The sequence below is a fragment of the Ostrea edulis genome, chromosome 6 (genome assembly GCF_947568905.1).
Source record: "Ostrea edulis chromosome 6, xbOstEdul1.1, whole genome shotgun sequence".
Lineage (NCBI taxonomy): Eukaryota > Metazoa > Mollusca > Bivalvia > Ostreida > Ostreidae > Ostrea > Ostrea edulis.
In genome coordinates this window covers 5,260,227-5,282,566 of record NC_079169.1, presented here as the reverse complement: position 1 = coordinate 5,282,566, position 22,340 = coordinate 5,260,227, and the positions used below count along the sequence as shown (strand labels likewise).

At 36.2% G+C, this 22,340-nt stretch overlaps 2 protein-coding genes and 1 long non-coding RNA gene across 24 annotated transcripts in view; 1 reads left to right on the top strand and 2 right to left on the bottom strand.

Annotated features, from left to right (window-relative positions):
- The window catches only part of LOC125646014 (splicing factor 3A subunit 2-like), an 11,338-nt gene extending 10,660 nt beyond the window's left edge, over positions 1-678 (top strand). The window contains exon 9 of the mRNA XM_048872122.2: positions 29-678. Coding sequence (XP_048728079.2) covers positions 29-427 — 399 coding nt within the window. The 3' untranslated portion in view covers positions 428-678. The remainder of the gene's footprint in view (positions 1-28) is intronic.
- Positions 679-6,337: 5,659 nt separating this feature from the next.
- On the bottom strand, positions 6,338-7,713 carry LOC130047101 (uncharacterized). Its single transcript, XR_008796145.1, has 2 exons — positions 7,634-7,713; positions 6,338-6,753 (listed from the first exon to the last, which is right to left on the bottom strand). It is a non-coding gene; the product is annotated as an uncharacterized LOC130047101 (long non-coding RNA).
- Positions 7,714-15,440: 7,727 nt separating this feature from the next.
- LOC125646011 (transcription factor ETV7-like) overlaps positions 15,441-22,340 on the bottom strand; it is a 59,219-nt gene continuing 52,319 nt past the window's right edge. For 9 of the 22 annotated variants that reach the window (XM_048872101.2, XM_048872110.2, XM_048872111.2 and 6 more), the window contains 5 exons: positions 21,277-21,432; positions 21,004-21,078; positions 20,791-20,913; positions 20,262-20,505; positions 15,441-16,253 (listed from right to left, as the gene is read on the bottom strand). In XM_048872101.2, coding sequence (XP_048728058.1) covers positions 15,812-16,253; positions 20,262-20,505; positions 20,791-20,913; positions 21,004-21,078; positions 21,277-21,432 — 1,040 coding nt within the window. In that variant the 3' untranslated portion in view covers positions 15,441-15,811. The remainder of the gene's footprint in view (positions 16,254-20,261; positions 20,506-20,790; positions 20,914-21,003; positions 21,079-21,276; positions 21,433-22,340) is intronic. The other 13 variants (XM_048872104.2, XM_056141366.1, XM_056141367.1 and 10 more) reach the window with 3 other exon arrangements.

Below are 22,340 nucleotides of genomic sequence, written 5' to 3'. Positions count from 1 at the left end.
ATCCTTCTAATACAATGTTCTTTTTCAGTTTTTTCTACAGTTTGCCTTCAAGATAGAATCCAAAGCACCAATGCCACTCCCTCCCCCACCCACAGAGGGAAAGAAAGAGCCACAAGTTCCAGCTAGTTCAGCCTCATCAGCACCACAGCTTCCTCCCCCTCCTCGCATGCCTCCACCCCCAAGAATGCCTCCCCCACCCCCTATGGCACAAGCAGGAGGACCCCCCATGCCACCTCGTTCCACTGGGCCTCCATTGGGTCCAGGCATGCCCCCACCCCCTATGCCGCCTGGAGGCATTCCCCCTCCTGGGCCCCCTCCCAACATGCCAGCCCCTCCCCCTCCCCCTGTACCGCCACCAGTTCCTCCTCCTGGTATGCCTCCTGGGGCACCAAATATTGCTCCCCCTCCTCCTCCTCCCCCAAAATAAAGACATCATCACAACTGGTGTACATGTACAAATATATTGACATGACAACTGGTGTTCATGTACAAATATATTGACATCATTACAACTGGTGTTCATGTACAAATATATTGATGTCATCACAACTGATGTACATGTACAAATATATTGACATCATCACAACTGGTGTTCATGTACAAATACTGCATATTCATATGATTGTTATGAGTCTCAATCATTATTGTCATATAGATGAATAAAAGAATTGATTTTTATATGTATTTGAATTATTTTTAATATTTAAAGATGCTTGAACTCTCTATGTGTATGAAATGTGACACTTATCAAACAAAATCCTACAGAAATGTAGGGAAGAACTTGAGAATGAAGTACATGTACTGTTGTAATAACTCGCTTTATACACCGAGACTACTGTGTGCGTTGACATGGTAAGTCCGTGTCGGAAGTTGTACCCGAGGATAATGCTAATACATTGTGGCATGAATAAGATGTGGATAAGATCAGATTCACTGAGAAGATTTTGTCCAGCGGGTATTTCAGTGGAAACATTCTATATAAATTTTCATTAATTGAAACCAGGTTTCAAGTTGGATTAATTTTGAAATGAAATTAGACGTTGAAAACGCCGCCTGATCAAAACATGCAAAAGGTATCGAATATGTGTGACCTTGACTAACTTTCAAGGTCTAATGATTCATTAGATAACTTGTTCATAGAAACTTCGTCTTGATACAAAAATGTCTATGCCCAACTGCCCTAATACCAGTTCAACGTTTGAATATATTTAAAATCTTTTTGTAAAGCTAATATGATGAATTGCTGACTTTTTTATCATCACAGTTTTTATGGTAAAGGTAAACCCGACAATGTGTGAAGTACTATTTATCAGTGACGTAACACCCCCAATGTGACGTAGGTCATGACTTGTAACAATTTTTTCAAAGGTTGTAAAGTCTCAGGCTGTCAAGACCTGTTTCATTCTTGGTCCAAGAGTAGACACTATCGTATCAGTCTAAGATCAACCTTCCGCACAGTTTTAACTTTGATTATATTTCACAATTTATGCCCAGACGGACGAAAGAAGGCATTTTTTGAAAAAGTGCACGAAGAAGCAAGGAATGCAGGAAAAAAGGGATGGGGAGCACTAAGTTTTCTTGTTAGACTCAAAGGGCAAATTTTTAAGAAATATCCTCTTCCAACAAGCATACCTAATATCCCAACTTCGAATATTCGAAAAGATGCTGTTTCCTCAGAGCTTTATCCAAATGAAGCTTATCCCGATTCAGATATATGGTGATGGGAATTGTTTATTCAGAACTCTCTCTTTTTTTGTGTTTGGACATGAGGATAATTTTAAAGAAATGAGGGTACGAATTGTGTTTGACCTTGTTTCAGACCTGAAGCGCTACACGAATGAAAACACTTTTGTGACCATGTCCACAAACAAAAGTCCACTTCAATATGTCTTTGAAAGTTCCCTGTCAGATGAGTGTTTAATTACTGGTGATTTGATTGCTTCGTTACAAAAGGAAACAATAGAAACAACCCAGAACGGTTACTATTCAAGCCTTTTACATATGTTCGTAGCTTCGAACGTTTTGCAGAAACCAATCATGTCGATTTTCCCCGAGGTGCAAAACCCTGGTGTAAACAGACAAAATCATAATCAGCTTATTGTTCCTCTTGACTGTGCTGATGCTAAAGAATATCAGGATGCTATCCACATCATGTGGACTCAAACAATTGCTACAAAAATAGATGGTTGGACACCTAATCATTTTGTTGCCTGTATTCACAAGCATGAGGAACCTCTTTCAAAGCGTTCGAGGTTATCCTTTGAGGATTCTGAACCTCATCGCTCATTTGAACCAAAACAATCACAAGATAATCCTTCCCCACTCTTGGAGTCTTAACACAAATGAGGAGTTTATTGAAACGGGTAAATTGGGGGAAACTGCAAACAAAGAAACAGACAAACATGTTAAGGTTGCTTCCTTTATTGATTCTTCTTCTTCAGAAGATGATATCTCAGAAATACCAGTTCAAAAGGCCCAGGTTGTACATGAAAAATGGCATACACCAGAGATCGGTAGTACCCCAAATCAGCCACGGAATATTTTCTTTCCAGCAAAAAAGTTAGGTAAAAAGATGAGATCTTTCAATGCCTCCTGGTTTGATCGGTGGTCTTGGTTACATTATGTAGAAATCAAAGATGTTGTATTCTGTTTTCCTTGCATAAAATCATTTCAGAAGAAGACTCTCAGTTGTCACAAGAAAGAAAAAGCTTTCAAATCAAGTGGTTTTAAAAACTGGAAAAAGGCAACCACAAAATTTGCCGCACACGAGAAAAGTGATTGTCATAAAGAGGCAATGGAAAGGGAGTTTACGATAAAGGAGGAGGTTAAAGATGTTGGAGAATGTCTTTCAAAGACGTACGAAGTCGAGAAGAAGTCTAACAGAGAGAATTTGCTTAAAATCACAAACATTTTGAAGTTTCTTGCTCGACAAGGAATTGCTCCTCAGGGTGACAAAGACGAGAAAAACTCGAACTTTAATCAACTTCTCATGCTAGAGGCTAAACGCGATCCCCAGCTTCAGGAATGGCTACAACGCAAGACAAATAAGTATGTTGCTCCAGATATACAAAATGAAATTTTGCAGGTGATGGGGTTGCAGGTTTTGCGACAAATTGTTGCTTTCATCAAATTGTCTGAATTCTTTTCAATAATGGCAGACGAAACACGAGATATTTCCAACAAAGAGCTACTTGTTTTATGCATTCGATGGGTTGATCAAAATTTTACCGCTCATGAAGATTTATTAGGGATGTACTGTCTTTCTGACATTGGGGCTAATTCAATAACCCTAGCAATTAAAGATGCCCTTTTGAGGTTCGATCTGCCTATCAACAAAGTACGAGGCCAGTGTTATGACATGGCTGCTTCTATGGCTGGTTCAAAGACAGGTGTTGCAAAACAAATTCATGCACTTGAACCCAGAGCCCTTTACATACACTGTTATGGTCATGCTCTTAACCTAGCTTGCAGTGATTCTATTAAGGGATGCGAGTTGCTTAGAGACACCCTGGACATTGCAAAGGATATAACAAAGTTGATTAAAGAATCTCCGAGAAGGGAGATGATTTTCAATACATTAAAAAATGCCCAAAATCTAGAGAAAACGTCAGCGGGAATAAGGGTTTTGTGTCCCACAAGATGCACAATAAAAGCCGACACATTTTTGAGCATTTTCTCAAACTATGAAATTCTAAGAAATGTTTGGGGTGAAAGCCTCCAATGCGTGAGTGAGGTAGAAATGAGAAACAGAATTAGGGGAGTGGCTGCTTATATGTGCAGGTTTGATTTCTTCTTTGGGTGTTTACTGAGTGAAAAACTTTTACGTTATAGTGATAATTTGGCAAGGGCTCTGCAGGCTCCAAATCTCTTGGTGAGTGATGGTCAAAAAATGGCATCAACGACAATGAGTGCTTTGCAAAGTCACCGAGATGAGACAATCTTCACTCAGTTTTACGAGGAAGTTGTTGAAAAAGCAAAACAGATGAACATCGATGATCCTGTTCTTCCTAGAAAACGCAAAATTCCTCGTAAACTTGATGATGGGACAGCAGCACATACTTTTTCATCGTGTGCAGATATGTATAGGAAAGATTTCTACGAGGCATTAGATCTGCTTTTAGCTGGCATAAAATCTAGATTTGACCAACCAGGTTACAAAGGAAAGATTTCTACGAGGCATTAGATCTGCTTTTAGCTGGCATAAAATCTAGATTTGACCAACCAGGTTACAAAGCTTGTGTTAATCTCGAAAACCTCGTAATTAAGGCTTGCACAGGTCAAACGTTTGAAGAAGAATTCAATTTTGTCACGACCCTATATGATACATATTTGAAGCCAAAGGATCTTCACTGCCAGCTTATAATATTAAAGACTGTTTTGCCAAAAGACGTTACGCCAGATATACCAAGTGTGGTTGAATTTTTCAGACATTCAAATGAAAAAAGTCTGTTTGCCGGGATCCTCAAATTTGGTATTTCCTGCAACTAACGCTACCAGTGAGCGCTCATTCAGCGCCTTGAAAAGATTGAAAACATCACTGAGATCAACAATGAGCCAAATACGAACAAACAATTTGCTTTTATTGTTCATAAAAATGAGAGTGATGAGCTGAATCCAGAAAAAATAGTTGAGGAGTTCGTAATTGAAAGTGAACACAGACTGGCGATTTTTGGAAAGTTTACCGAGTACTAAATAACTTATGACTCAGAAATGATAATAACAAAATGATAAAGATATAAACAAAAACAAAACGATTTTTAAAAATCCTTAACCCCTCCTCCCCCCCCCCCCCCCCAAAAAAAAAACCCCAAAACAAACAAAACTTAAAATTAAAGTTGATGCCCCCCCCCCCCCCCCCAAGTGAAATTGCTTCCTACGGGCCTGGCTCAATGGAAGCCAATATAGGGACTTACCTGAATGGGCGTTATATATGTTCCCTCCTCCTGGTATTCACTGTCATGATCGTGTGCGCAGGATTGGACAAAACAAGATGGCAGACGGCATTTCCAAACAAAGGTAGGCTCTTAAAACTCTTCATTTTACCGACTTATTAGACGACGAATTTATGAATTTAAAACACTGCCTGGCCAGGGAGGCATCATTAAGTTGATTGGTTGTTGGAATTCTTACTCATGTACACGTACAACTCTAAATTCATTGATCGAAGTTGACGATGTTGCCTCGATAGAATTCGAAGCGGGTGAAGATGTTTCTAATCATGTTTTCATGCATTTTAAGAAAGATACTTTCGGTAAAATAGACTTTGCACATATCTTTTGATGAAAACTTGATTCAGTGTATGCGATTTGTCCCTTAAATTGCCTTGGTTAGATAGATATCTTGACTTGAACATTTGCTAATGTGCAGGATTGGACTATGGTCGTTTCTACGATAAACGTACCGGATTGGACCTCGATTTTGGTTCAGGATTGGACCCTTTCTTAAATACATGTATTTTTTTCTTACAGATCCAGTCAGGAGCGGACTTCCTTAAGCTTAAAAGTTGCAAGTGAATGAAGTGTGTTCTATTTTATGTCTCCTACTAAAACCATGGTTTAACAAACCTAAAAGAGCACGTAGAGCAGGGAACTATCAGTAAGCCGGAAGAGCCAGCTCGAAAATTCAGTTCTGCCACACGCTAGAAGGAGCCTTGTTGAAAAGTCTTCATTTTGCAGAAGCAAATACAATTATATTGTATATACACATGTAGACCATGTTCGATTCCCAACCACTTAACATTTGTGATATCTGCATGGAATTATTAAAACTGAGCAAATGATGGTTTACATTTCACAAAGCTGTTCAATGACAATAAAGACATTAAGATGTTGAGGTGTTCATGTTTTCAATACTTAATCTTCTGTCCACATGCACTTGTGCCTTTCATATGTATGCTTCTGCTGGAACCAGTTTTGATTGTTAAAGCGGGATTTATTATCTTTTGAAACATTTCCCTATCATTTTAATTCTAATAATCTTGAGTGCATATGTCGTGCAAGATATGGAGGCCAACTCACTTACAAGGATAATTACTTACGGTAAAAGTGTTTGTTGGAATATAGTAAATATCAGCATTTTTGTATTTTAAAATCTTTCGCTTCTTGTACATGTAATTACATTGAATCCAACCTTAGAGTGCATATACTGATGAAAGAAAATAAAAAGGATATTTTCTCAGAAATTCGCAATATCACTCCTGTAGCTGAAATATGAACCTAAATGAAAATAGGCAGTTTTGTCCATGGTGTTTTTTCTTCTTCAATATTTGCTGCGCAGATGAGAGGTTACTCTTCAATACAATTTTTTCACTAGTTATCAGTTCAATACAAACACAGTAACATTGAAATATATTTAATAACACGTAAAACTTAAGAACACTTCTGGTTCAATGAAATGACAAATCAACATGTGTAAAATGCAATGTAAAAGATTAGTAGTATCTCTTTAAAACAAAGCATAATACCGTAAAAATAATCGTTTCAAAATGTACATAAACGGATATATAAAACGGCTGCCATGGTATATGTATGCACCTCGTGTATTCAGGAAACAATGTAAAAATTTTTACTTCATGTTTCTTTTATAATGTACAAAAGCGTGTGTTGCACTGGTCACGAACGAAGACAATTTCTCTAATTGATGTTTCCTTTTTACATGCCTACTCAATTCAGAATTGGTCTTGAATTCCTCACCACAAATTTCGCACATTCGAAGTGTACCCATCTCATGGAATGACGTTCTAGGGTTTGATACCTGAAACAAAGGAGAAAATCTATATAACAGAGTTTGGAATTAGGGAATATGTAAGCGGGGAATCAGGAAACGTCGAATTTATATTGTTACAGAGGATTATAAAATGATGATAATTTCTCACGTGTTTTATAGGTCAAAATGACCTTATATATCCTGGATACGAACAGTCAACGTTACATCTGTCGTAAGCAAAGATTGATGATTCATGTATAGATCTGCTATATTGGTTCAATTTGAAGGAGATAGCGAATAGCGGATATTTTTACAGTAGCAACTGTCGTCGTTGGGAACTTAAACGACGATGTAATTTAATAACAGTAAAATAAATAATTCAAAATACACCATGGTCATGTTGGAAATGTCTGAGAATCTAATAAGCTACATTAATCAAACTAAAATATGATAAAGTGAAGTCGAGATTCGAAAATATAAAGGATTTTGAAAATAAAAATAAAAAGAGGGTCCAATCCTGAACCAAAATTGAGGTCCAATCCGGCACGTTTATCGTAGAAACGACCATAGTCCAATCCTGCACATTAGCAAATGTTCAAGTCAAGATATCTATCTAACCAAGGCAATTTAAGGGACAAATCGCATACACTGGTTCAAGTTTTCATCAAAAGATATGTGCAGAGTCTATTTTACCGAAAGTATCTTTCTTAGAATGCATGAAAACATGATTAGAAACATCTTCACCCGCTTCGAATTCTATCGAGGCAACATCGTCAACTTCGATCAATGAATTTAGAGTTGTACGTGTACATGAGTAAGAATTCCAACAACCAATCAACTTAATGATGCCTCCCTGGCCAGGCAGTGTTTTAAATTCATAAATTCGTCGTCTAATAAGTCGGTAAAATGAAGAGTTTTAAGAGCCTACCTTTGTTTGGAAATGCCGTCTGCCATCTTGTTTTGTCCAATCCTGCACACGATCATGACAGTGAAGTCGAGCTTTGGTGTAACAAGACCAGGGGTCAAAGTCTTGTACGCATTCTCGATAATCAATGACCGTATTCTTCAAATATCCCAATGTGGTAGTAACATGCACGAGGCACCGAAGAAGTCTGCTTTTGCACGCTGAGAGTCTTGTCAAACCAAACTCCATGGTTTGTCACATCGGGTGACTCTCTTATGATGGTACCACTATAGCTCAGATGATAAGACAATAAATTCTTGATTTGATGTTTGGGGGGAAAACCACGAATTCTGTTTTATCCTGATTTAATTTTAACGTCATGCAGGTGATCTGAAAATATTAATTATTGAAACAAGATACATGTACGAACATGTTACCAAGGAAAATGATACAATATTTGGGTAACAAAATCATTTTTACGGAAAGCCGATGTAGACAACTACAGAGATATTACAATATTGAGTTAGTTTGGCAAGTTATGTACATGTATACTCAATAATTGATTGTTTAATTACGTAGAAAATTTAGGATTACAATGTGAGGAACAAGCTAGTTTTAGAAAAGGATACAGTTCAACATATCATTTAATCTTAAATGTTTAATAGATTTATACTTCTTCCGAAGGAAAAAGTTGTATTGCGCTTTTATTTATTATCGTCAAGTTTTTTTTTTACTCTGTAAACAGAATCATGTTATGGCAGAAATTACTACGTACGTCTATCGATGGCAAAATACTAATTGTTATTCAAAATTTGTATAAGAATGTCAAATTCTATGTTAAAAATGGCTCTATTTGTTCAGATTTTTTCCACTTCAAATATTGGAGTTAGACAGGGTGAAAATATATCACCTCTTTTGTTTTCCATGAAAGGTGAAGATAACGAACAGTGATCAATCTCATAACTCCTATAAGCTATACAAAATATGCGAAATCAGTTTTTCAATGATCTGGTTGATTTTATGCCGTATTTATATTGTGGCCTCACTGATATTTGTAATATTGCACATTTGGTGTTTGATGATTCAAAAATTGAAGTATATTTTAAATTATATCTGTTGTTATATGCTGACGACGCGGTAGTATTAGCTGAATCTGCAGAATAATTTCAGTCTTCTTTGAATGCGATTTTCTTGTATTGTCATACTTGGAATCTGAGGGTAAATGCAGAGAAAACCAAAGTCGTCAATTTATGTAAGAATCGTAATGTAGACAATGTTAGATTTAATTTTAATGGTGAACAATTGTCTAGTTGATGAATTTCAATATTTAGGTATGAAATTCTCTAGAAAAGGTTGTTTTAAATCTAACAAAGACAGGCTTGTTCGACAAGCAAAGAAAGTCATGTTTTATGGATTTCGTAAATCTAGAAAATTATGTTTAACTGGTTTTTATGAAGTTTAGGAATCCAGTATACATGTAGGTACGGTAACATCATAAGAAAATGGACAGTACTAACTTGATAAGTCTGGTAAGGCCTATCATAGTATATTTGTCTTTACAGTTCAATAATTCACTACAGCTAATAGTATCTCGACTATCAGTTTTGGCAAGAATCTACACATTTCATGATTGATTAACTGTATATTGTTTATTCTCAAGAATATTTCACTCATATGGAGACGTCACCATTGCCAGTGAAGGACTGCAAAATTTAGGCCTATGCTCGGCGCTTACGACCTTTGAGCAGGGAGGGATCTTTATCGTGCCACACCTGCTGCGACACGGGACCTCGATTTTTGCGGTCTCATTCGAAGGACCGCCCCATTTAGTCGCCTCTTACCACAAACAAGGGATACTGAGGACCTATTCTAACCCGGATCACCACGGAATCACATTTCATGAAGAAAATAAGTACAGTTGAACAGATAATGGAATTCATCGCCAAATTCTTGTTTGTTACAAAGAGTCTTACAAACAAAGATACATTGCTGGATCCAGTAAATGTTCTACCAAGCCCCTATCTTTGCTCCTCAGGAATATATTAACAGATGTGAAAGAGAAAATTCAAACGTACTGCGCCATTACATATGCCAGAAGTCGTATAAATCAAATGTAGATTCTGAAGAAAAAAAACAACTCTAAAGAACTTTAGTAAATTTGAAATCGCAAAGCTTTTCTCAAATCAACAACATCAAAACGTAGTTTTTAACACTTTACACGACCATTCCTCACGATAAATTAGATACTAGACTTTTTGACATCTTAAATAGTTGCTTCTTTAACAAAAATGAAAGACGGAAATATTAATATCTATAGCTAGTGATCAGTCATCCAAAAAATTACTTTTTTGATTTATGATTCCACGCACAAGTACTCTGAAGTTGAAATAAAAATATGCTGGAGTTCCTCATTGACAATATCTTCGTGGTATTTGGTGATCCGGTTGGAATTCCCATGGGCACGAATTGTGCTCCTTTGTTAGCTGACCTGTTTTTATACTTTTATGAAGCAGAAGTGTGAAGACAAAATATATTGCTGTGGCCTTTAATTCGACGTTTAGATATACCGACGACATTTTGTCTATATTAAAAATACTGGAATATGATTGGTTGAGAAACATTTGAAAAAACATATCGTTACCCGCTGAGAACAGAAAACACTCGCTCCAGGGTGATAGTATCTAGCAACGAGTATCAGTACTTGACAACATGTACGTGTACGGTTCGCTGTAGATTGTTAGACGACACCGTTTGGACGTTTGTAATAAACACGAATACCTGCATCAATATACCAAATATCGCATGGCAGTGATTGATCAAATGTCTTGAGACAGACGTAAGACTGCTTTGTTGTTTATATAATATTCAGTGTAATAAAACAACATTGCATGTAGTTGAGGGTAACATTGAAAATCTTCACCCCTCGAGAAACCATTGTCAACTTCAAATACGCCTCGGTTGACAATGGTTTTCTCGGGGTGAAAATTTCGCAAGCTCGTGCATTTTTACAGCCAACTCGTGCCAATATTCACCAATATAAGTTCAATAACCCTATATCATTCATATGTCGATTCGATATATTCCCGTGAACTCCAAAATTAATGAAAGACACATCAGAGTCTTCTACATCTGTTTCATACTTAGATATTTTATTGAACTTGGATATTAACGGCAAACTAACAACAAACGGGATGACGTTACCATCTCCATCGTCAACTTCCCTTATTTATGTAGCAGCATTCCATTATCATCTGTACATTTTTTCTTCTCTTGTAGAAGCTTTTAAATAAATTCTGTCTCACAAAAATACAAAAAGGCAAGCTAATAAGGTAGAACAATTCATGACCATGAGGACCCCCAACGTACCATTGGAAGACCCGATCACCAAAGACTACGTAGATATTGTCAATAAGGAACCCCAACATCAATATCAAATTCAGAGTATTTGTCCTAGAATCCGATTGATGTTTAACAAAGCGATATTTTGGATGACTGATCAGAGGATATTAATATTTCCTTCTTCCATTTCTATTGAAGAAGCGGTGGTCTATGACTTCAGAAAGCCTGATCTTTAATTTATCTTAAGGAACATCATTTAAAACATTTTTGTTACGCAATCCTTTGTCTTTTAAGGCTTTTATATAGAAGAAAGTCCACTTGTAGTGAAAAGGTTACCTGTAGGTGTCCAATAAGTTGACAATTGCTGTACATTATTTTTAAGAATGGACAGATACTGTCCGTTCTTAAAAATAATGGACAGTAATTGTCAACTTATTGGACACCTACAGGTAAGCCCAATAACTCATTAGACATCTACAGATAGGCTGAAAATAAGAGAAAGACAATACATTTGTCAAAGAGATACAAATTTAAATTCCTTACAAAGTAAGAATCAACACAGATATCGGAAAAATCACTGAAACATTTAAAAATGATATTTCCCTTAAGTAGAATTCTCTGCTTCAACTTGTAAGATTCACAATTTTTTTTTTAGATCCATTGGCCATTACTATATCGCATCAAAACTTAAATTTGAAAGACATATTGTAATGATTCCGGATATTTGAGGTACGACCATGCGGAGTTCTCAATTAGTCACTTTCCATCACGTGATCTAATTTGTGTATAAATACCGAGACTCCGCAGTCGTCTGGGTCATTTGTTGCTAGCGTTCAGCAGAGGAAAGAAGAAGAAAACAATGTAAGTTTGTAAATTAAATAAAGTATAATTCCTCGCCTGTTCTTACAGTTAGAGAGTGAATTTGGAAGGCCATCAGAAGTCTGGCCTGCCACGAAGAGGTTGACCTCCAGTAAAGAGGCTAGCCATAGTTTGTTTTCTTCGGTGTCGTCCGCATTGGCTGAACAGACCGTCGTCCAGGCCGCTATACTCATTGTCCGTCCTGAATAAGGCATCCTACAGTGAGTGTAGTGGTTGAAGGGCTACCACATATACTGTCCGTCCTGAATAAGGCGTCCTACAGTATATGGGGTAATCCGAGGGCGACTGGGCTCTAGATCTACATTTTGTTAGTTAGCACTACCAGTTTATCGTTGCTTGCCTCTGATTGATATAGTGATTCTCTGTTTGATTATAATTTACCTAGATAAGGTTAGGACATATTTGTATATTTTGGCAGTCCACTAAATTCATACCAATTAGTTTAAATTAGTTATTGTTGAATACCCCAAACCCTGGAATTGACCAGGTACGATCCCAGAAGTTAATGTAAATACGTTACAATATTTCCATACTGTATTTGAATTTCGCTGGATTTAGAGGCACATACCGAAACTTCTTCACAACGCTTTTTTATGCTTTCTTTATTAGCATATCCTAATTCTGAATTATTATTTTCGCTTTCATGAATAATTTCATTTCACGAGATAGGTGTATTGGGTTCTTTTGGCTGGTGTTAGTTATTTCCTCATCCAAATATTCGAAAACACAATGCTTTTCAGATCAAAATTTGGCTTCATAACTTTTTCACCCCCCCCCCCCCCCCATATCCAGAATATTTGCAATACTTTCACTAAAATCCTTAAATTTTGACTGTGCAATGAAAATGCTCTCCCCATCAGAGGAAGACATGTTGATATGACTTAGTACTATAGAAAGAGTGAATATAAAACCTGCAGTAGAAGACTACTCACCTGACACTGTCCAATAAGTGAACAAAAGAAACAGAATTCTACGCAAGACTGGTTATATTGTCATACTATTCAAAATATCTTTATTCATAATTACCATTGTCAATGGGTTTACCTGAGTCTGTCCATTCTTAGAACAAAAGATGTAATGTTTTAAGTAGGATATAAGCCTCAAACAGTCCATTCTGTGAGAGAAAGAACTGATATCGGCCCTACGTGCCTCGATCAGTTCTTTCTCTCACAGAATGGACAGTTTTTGGCTTATATCCTTTACTTAAAAGTCCCAAGGTTTGCTGCTGTTGATTTGGGAAATGTTTTGTGATTTTAAATGTACTAAAAGTAGATTTATAATCATACTGAGTGAAGTTTCTTTACTAACCCCTGGTACATGTGTCCTGTAAATGCTGTGTACACAACTGAGTGTGACATTAATGGAAATAGTAAGGATCACTAAACTATCGGAACTTAGATTTTAAAGTAATAAATGAAAGGTGAAGATAACGAACGTCTTTATAGACATTTTGATTCCCACCATCGATGATCTCCATGAAGGTCAGAATTCTAGAAAAAAAAATACTATCACGCTAACAACTCAACTTTAGTACCCTTTATTTCGTGGACAGCGAGAAGTGCGCTATATGCATTGGTTTTAGCTGAGTTGCAACGAAGTAGACATTAACGGCAAACTGACAACTCAACTGTATGACAAACGGGATGATTTCAGCTTCTCCATCGTCAACTTCCCATATTTATGTAGCAATATTCCATTATCACCTGCATATGGTGTTTATATATCTCAACTGATTCGATATGCAAGAGCTTGTTCTGCGTATAGTCAGTTTTTAAATCAAGGTAAGCTACTGACAAACAAGTTGATGGTACAGGGATTTCAACAGTCTCGATTGAAGTCAGCATTTCGCAAATTGTATGGTCGTTATAACGATCTAGTTCGTCAATACAACCTCACATTGGGTCAAATGCTGTCTGACGTGTTTCATACCGATTGTTAAGCCGTTCTTGGCACGCTGATTTCGACTGCGGTTGGCTCCGTTTGCCTGATCAGGATTTGGGGTTCACAGCGGGTGTGACCGGTCAACAGGGGATACTTACTCCTCCTAGGCACCTGATCCCACCTCTGGTGTGTCCAGGGGTCCGTGTTTGCCCAACTATCTATTTTGTATTGCTTATAGGAGTTATGAGATTGATCACTGTTCGTTATCTTCACCTTGCATGTAGCAACATTTCATTATCACTTGCATATAGTTTTTATGTCTCTCAACTGATTTGATACACAAGAGCCTGTTCTACGTATGATCTGTTTTCAAATAAAGGCAGGCTACTAGCAAACAAGTTGATGTTTAAAGTCTCGTTTAAAGTCAGCATTTAATAAATTCTATGGTCGATATAATCTAGATTGCCAATACACTTAACCTACCTTTGGGTCTAATAATGTCTGACATGTTTTACACCGATTGTTAGGTCGTTCTTGGTACACTGGTTTTGACTACAGATTACTCTGTTTACCTGATCAAGATATAGTGATCACGATGGGTGTGACCGATCGACAGGGAATGCTTACTCCTCCTAGGCACCCGATCCCACCTCTGGTATATCTAGGGGTCTGTGTTAGCCCAACTCTCTATTTTGTGTTGCTTACAGGAGTTATGAGATTGATCAATGCTCGTTATCTTTACCTTTCATACACATGACAGTTGACAGTATTGAATAAATAAATGCATAACAGTAATTACCAATCAGAATGAACCTTATGATTAGAAGGCGGGGTTTAGTTCAATGAATGAAAGGTGAAGATGACGAACAGTAATCAGTTGAGTTGTTAGTTTGCCATCAATATTTGCTTTCACTACAATATCTAAGTATGAAGCAGAAGTGGGTGACTCTGTGATGTCTTGTATTTCGAGATCACTAGGATATATCGAATCGACATATGAATGAAAATTATTATTGTTAATTGATTAAACGTCGTCGATATACATAAATGTCAAATTGAAGACCACAGCAAGAGATTTTTTCATCTCACGTAGAAGTTTTTGAATAAATTTTGCTTCATAAGAATATAAAAACAGGTCAGCTAACACAGGAGCACAATTCGTGCCCATGGGAATTAAAACAGACTGTTGGAAGACTTGATCACCAAAGATCACGAAGATATTGTCAATAAAGAACTCCAGCAAATTGTGAGTGGAATCAGAGTGGCGTTAAACAAAGTAATTTTTTGGATAACTGATCACTAAATAGGAATATTTGCGTTTTCCATTTATGTTGAAGAAGCAACTGCCTATGATGTCAAAAAGTCTAGACTTTAATTCATCGTGAGGAATGGTCGTGTAAAGGGTTGAAAAGTCATACGTTTTAATATGGTTGATTTGAGAAAAGCTTTGCGATTTCAAGTTTACTAAAAGTTCTTTAGAATGTTTTAGAATTCATATTTGATTTACACCACTTCTGGCATATGTAGTCGCACAGTACGTTTGAAGTTTGAAGATGGTTGATGAATCTCCTTTGAATGAGTCCTCACTACTAGGGATCCGGTGAATGGGAAATGGTATGCAATACTGACGATTGATGCATGATCATGGAAGAGAAATTCAATAGCAATTATTGAGCTAAATAAATAAAATTAAACAAATTATGCATCTAAAATACTTTTATACAAAACGATATTCGTATTTCGTGATTTTATTTACGATCACCATTATCAGTGTTGAATTCATCGAGTACACATTATCAATATTTACATAATGTTCATTTTGTCATGAAAATCTCTGAACATTTTATAAAAAGCATAACAGAGTCTTGCACCTGCAATTGTTTACATTTAGTTGAAAACCACTTATACCACCAATGTAGTGGGTAGCTCTCGTAAATACATAATTATTGTTTCTCTATCACAGATGCTGAGTTCACAACTGTTTCACCGGTAGAATCTCGTAGTCGAGCAACAACCTATTAAAATCACATACTAACACAATCACTCGAACATAAAAACCAGATTCACAACATGCAACTTTTTCTTCAAAGTAACCTTTATAGGTCAACTGCTGGTTGACATTGGGACGTTATGGTCCATGGCCAGCGGAAAGCTTATTTGTGTGCATATTCGTGCAGAGGAAACACTGTCGTCAACTGATTTTTCTTTGCGCTTTAATGTTGTCATCGTAAAGTCAAAAGGTTGGTCATTAATATCGGTATTGTTTGCAGACGACAGATGCATCATTCCTGGGTACGACATACTCCTCGTTAGTTTGTCCCGAGTTTCCGTTCTTGAGAATTCGTGATCGTCCGGAACCTCCAGCTTAATGGGTCTGGTTTCTATTGACGTCTGAGATAGTTCTGTAGTTAAAGTGTCGTCTGAGCGCATTTCGTCGTCAAAATCATCTGCTTCCTCGTCTTTACATGAAGTTAAAAGATTTGATCTGCTGTGTGGTTTCGCACCTCTTTGGCCTTTTTGGATGTTAGATGGTGCTTGCATGAATCTGTTTCAGATGAAAATGGAAAAAATTATTTAATAAATCTTAGTATGGTTAAAATTATCATGTTTTTATTTATTGAATATTCACAATGACTTTAGCAATTAGAGAGTCCAAAGGACGTTAAGGGCTCGACACCGCGAGTCTTTAACGAGTACTGTCTGCGACAACTTCTTGTTTTAAATACAAGTCTTAACTATTTATCTATGTTAAATCTGAAGGTTTACAAAGCACAAGTCATTAACACACGTAATTGCATACTAAATCTAAAAACAAAATGGGACTGTTATTATGTCGACACAAAGACATTCCAAAAATCCCCACAGAAGTACTTCCTCTTTAGTTGACCTTTAAGACATTTCACGGTGTGATCTGTCAATATATTGACGTCAGGGTCACCTTTGTTACACAGAATAGTGTCACTGGATAAAATTCCATTAATTGAACTGGCCTTCCAAGACATTTTACGTGTTAAAGTATCCAGCTGTTTATGATAAGACAATTTTGCAGTTTCGTATGATAAGGCAGTTTCACACAGCTGTTTAGACAGAGTTTGCTATCAATGATGCAGTGGGTAAAGCGATAGTAGAAATTGATCCGATTCACATTGAGCAACTTTTATCAAATGTGGAAGAAATATGAATTGTGATGAATGTTCATTCTTTAGAAAGTTGTTAAATGTGAAAATAGACTGCCTCTGGATCTATACTTTCCTATATAGTTTTTACTGGACATTGCTACATGATTTGTTTTTTGAAAAAGAGAAACTGTCCACTAATTTCATTTTTTTTTTTTTTTTTTTACAGAAACAGATATCAACCGAATAGCGCAAATTTTAAATTAAAAGACCAATATTTCTAAAGCTCTTAGGGATTAATCATTTTCTATAGTCTCTGTTGAAATCTCCGTGATATTATGCTCCATTAAAGAGAATTTGTTTTTGGGTAATCCCATCTCATTTAGATTTGTTCTTTTTTTTTTAAATCATACCAACAAATTGATAAATGCAAGGTGAAGATAACGAACAGTGATCAATCTCATAACTCCTACAAGCAATACAAAATAGATAGTTGGGCAAACACGGACCCCTGGACACACCAGAGGTGGGATCAGGTGCCTAGGAGGAGTAAGCATCCCCTGTTGACCGGTCACACCCGCCGTGAGCCCCATATCCTGATCAGGAAAACGGAGTTATCCGCAGTCAAAATCAGTGTGCCAAGAACGGCTTAACAATCGGTATGAAACACGTCAGACAGCATTTGACCCAATGCGAGGTTGTATTGACGAACTAGATCGTTATAACGACCATACAATTTGCGAAATGCTGACTTCAATCGAGACTGTTGAAATCCCTGTACCATCAACTTGTTTGTCAGTAGCTTACCTCGATTTAAAAACTGACTATACCCAGAACAAGCTCTTGCATATCGAATCAGTTGAGATATATAAACACCATATGCAGGTGATAATGGAATATTGCTACATAAATTCGAATAAAAACTGCAATTTTTTTGAGGAGTTAAAAAATGCTAACATGGATAAATCATTGTTCAGTGTCACCATTTGTGAGAATTTAAACTACAGCCTAACCTGTTTATTCAGACGGATTTAGAAAAAGAAGTTGTCAGTAACCATTGAGAATTGTCTTTAAAAAAGTGGAAAGTGCAAAAATCACAAATCTGAACGAAACTCTCACACTTTTGTGTATGGTGATATTAAATGTTAAAAAAGTGAAAATTGCTGGAACTACGCATCGTGTTTCCATGGCAACGGACCGTACCCACAGTTAAATCATTAGATGTTGAGTTTTTAATCTTTTCACAAATATTTCTAATAAAACAATTTCCCAACAATGTATAGTGAATGGAAATTCAAGAAAGCTCTTGGATTATTGTACCTGTGATTAAAAAAATGTGTATTTTCTTGCTTATTCTTAAGACACTATTTTCTCTGAAACGCAGCAGGGCTGACATTACTTCTACATGCTGTTTTTAAGACAGCTATTCATTCTACCAATATAGTAAATAAAAACAGTTAAACAATTTACCCTTTTTTGTAAACCCCCCTCAAAACTCTACACTAGTGTACTTTTGTAGAACACTTGTTTCTCTTAAAAAAACCAAAGATCCGCCTAACTATCGAAATCATTTTCAACACTCAATCAGTATCAATGGTGACGTCACACTTTCACGTCATATTGCGTCATACTCAGCATGCATTGTGACGCACTTTTTGTGTATTCAAAGTATTTCATTCTCACCGAAATAATTTATTTTTTTATCAAATGGTTAGGCCTAATGTAATTTCTATTTTTCAAAATATTGTATACCTAACGATGTGGATTGTTGTTCTGATGAGAAGGGAGAGAGAGAGAGGGGGGGGGGGGGGGTATTTTGTTGGTAGATCCTCTAACTAGTAACAAATATCCCATTCCTTATTTATCATTATTTGGCTATGATTATAGCACACACGTTTTCCAATATTACAAATTCTGTAATTCATATATTTTAGACCACATCCATATTTTAAATGTAATAAAACAATACACTTCATAGATATTTTGATATAGAAATACTTGAGACCTACTTATTCCAACATCTTACATGTATCAAATGGCAGACACCCCCTCCCCCCAATAGTAAACTTAATGAACCTGGTGATTTTAATTATGTTCTATGACCTTGCTATGTACATTTTCCAATAGTTGATACTTTTTAAGAGTATTATTCATAAAGTAGCATTGTGTTTATCTACACATGAGTTTGAAAAATAAATTTGTAAAGTTTTGAAAATATAATCTTGTGATTCATTTAACTTTCCTGACATTGATATCTATTTTCTGATATTTCTTTATTCTATATCAACTTTGCATATAGAGCTCTATTCAATTTATCTTCCTGATCATATGAAAGTTATAATTGATAGTAATGCACTGCAAGCATCCATCAAACAAACTTAATTAATATATGTGTGGAAGTTTCTCTCTCTCTCTCTCTCTCTCTCTCTCTCTCTCTCTCTCTCTCTCTATATATATATATATATATATATAAATAAACTATAATATATATAAACCACAGCAATATGTGATTTTAAAAAACATACACAGGTTGGTTAGTAGATAAAGATATATACATGTTTAAATCAAATCCAAATGCAGTTTAGGTCAACTGATTAAATATGAAGGACATTGTTTAATGTATGTGACCTTGAGATTGTAGGACAAGGTCATTTACAAGTTTCAATAGAATTTAGCATGTCATTAGAAAGTAATTGATGCACCCAGAAGGCAAATGTTCTTGACCTAAATTAGATCATTAGCCTAGTAATTAGATAGATTTGCGAAAATGTAGCTGAACATGAAAAAAATAAATGGTGTTTTTGGCCAGGTTAGTAGTTGTTTAACTGATTTTATTTTTTTGAATAAAAATCTAACATTTGTTATTTCTTTCAATATGAAAGACCTTGCCTGATTGTGTTGCATTTCTGAAAAAAGTTGGCTAAAAAATCTATTGTTTTATTGAATTTTTGACTGTATACCATGCAAGGTATGTTGGTTTCCATGGCAACCATTTTTTGCTGAGATATTCAAATTTCTTATTTCAACAAAATTTAATATAGACCTTTTTCATTTACCTTAAACTAAACAAATATGCATCTTATTATCTTAATTGTATTTATTTTGGACTTTAAAGAGGTATATTTCACTGTTTTTTCAAGGACTTTGTCCTTGTTACCATGGTAACAACAAAGTGATCAATAACTCTGTGTTATTTGAGTTTAAGTGACTTACACATGCGTTTTGAATGATTTTATCATTAACACTGCATAAAATTGTAGAATTTTTCAATAAATTTTTTTGCCCTTTCAAAAAAATAATTCATGATTACTGACAGCTTCTCTTAATGGTTGATGATGAAATAAAAGTGAAACTTTTATTTCTCGAGAGTAGATTCTTGAGAACTATTGCGGATATCAATTACTCTATTTTAGTAAGGAATGCACTGTAAGCCTTACTTGTAAGTCAGTCGCTTTCCCGAGACTTTCTTGATGATATTCATTCTATAGTAATATCGGAGTGCTCTCGAGAGTTTCTCGTAGGTCATGTTCGTTCGGTTTTTCTGGTGACCCCAGAGCTGCGCCAATCCTGTTGGGTTGTTGATTCGGAAAACGTAGTCATCGAGTTTTTCCCAGCAAACATATTCTTTGTAATAGGGATTTTGTAGAAGCTGGTAAATAAATTCCCATAGCAGGCGACAATCTGTAAGTATATTTATCATCAATAACATGATACAATTTTGTTCTGGTCTCCTATAGGAGTTGTGACATTGATCACTGTTCGATATCTTCACCTTTTCCAATACCAACTTATAAAAAATCTAAAACAAAATAACACGTGGAAGGGGAAAGGTTGGAGCTGAACTATACATTTAGAAATAATATTCTTTATAGAGTATCCATATTATCATCCCATTTTGAGAATATTGAACTTCTGGGTTTAGTGAAATAAACAAAAGAAAATATAATAAGTAAAACTGAAACTTACTCATACCTGACTCCTTGCTTCTGAGGAATGGGACGAGATCTGAACCTGTGGGAATGGTTGGTCGTAGCTGATTCATGTAATTTAACTGTGAGGCCTGCATTGGATTTCTACACGTCATTCGATCTATGACAAATTACAATTTTCATAAGTGCTTGTTCAAAAACTAGTGCCCTGTACGGGAGTTTATCAAAACGAGACATGCTTGAGAAATACCGTCATATTCTGTGCAAGAGTCGACGTCAGATCCGCTTCCGGTGTCGGAAGGACTAGGAGCAGGACTGAGAATCCCTGTAGAAATGATTAAAAAGTTCAAAATTGCATCATCTGCTGTGCAAAACTAAATATGATTTCATGATCACGACAGGCAAAAATAACTGAAATTAGAGCTTGTCTGAGGGGGAAAATTCTCCATTGTGTAATTCTATTTAAGCATGCGCAATGACAAAATAGACAATATAGGAAGAAATGTATCTTAATTCTTACAACTACCTGGTACTGTGGTGACCGGAAGTATCTCCTGCTTTGTAATATGATTCGCCGGATGTGGAAGTATGGGTACAAACGGCCTCACTTTGGTCGTGAATACTGGTGTTGTCTGTGCATTTGAGCGAGATATGAGTACTACTCCACCATTCGTTTGATCTAAAAATGCATTATGAAAAATAGTATTTATTCTAGTTTTAAAAACACGATCGAGTGTCAATGAAACAAATTGCATAAAAAGGGGAGTATCACTGGTAATGCATGGCAGGTGACGCAAATCAAAATTAAACAATAAAAGTTTCGAAAAACAAAAAATTTCTTTCATGGACGTATCGGGTTGGAGAATGGACAATCAGCCCTGTCTCCGTGCTCCAAAAACATACCACACCAGAGAAGTTCGTCCTTCTAAGGCGAAGTTGTGTGTATCACAGGCAATCACATCGCTTAGGTTCGAATTTACTATTACAGAGTTCTCTTTTAACATTAAATTCGAACCCAAGCGATATAATTGCCTGTGGTGTGTATGAGTGTTTGATATCATCCTGGTCATGTAACGAAATAAACTCATTCAATGACAAATTATAGCACAGAGATGATGGAATACAAAGGACGCAATATTTATGGAGTGACTTTACCAAGTTTCTCAAAACATACGTAAAACAAATCTTTCGGATTCGGGCATTTCCGCTAGCTCTTCTCTGAAAACATTGCCAAGGAGTGCGTTAATGAAAGTCCGCTGACTACCATTTTGCCAAAGGAAATGTGAATTTCATAAGAACCTTGCATGGTTTCAAAATACATTTCAAATACTTCACAGTCTATGGCAAAACACAACTCCTTATTTCTTAACTATGACGCACTTAACAAGGCGACTACGAGGATAAATTTATCAAACCAGTAAGGGGGATAATACCTAACAGTAAGGGGGCATACATATTTAACCATTGAGAAAGGTAGAACCCCCCACCCCCACCCCCCGATATTAGTACCTTTATATGCATGCTTTATATGTGACAATACTGCAGTACTTTAACGTTCGTTCAGTAACCTACGAGCGGTGATATATA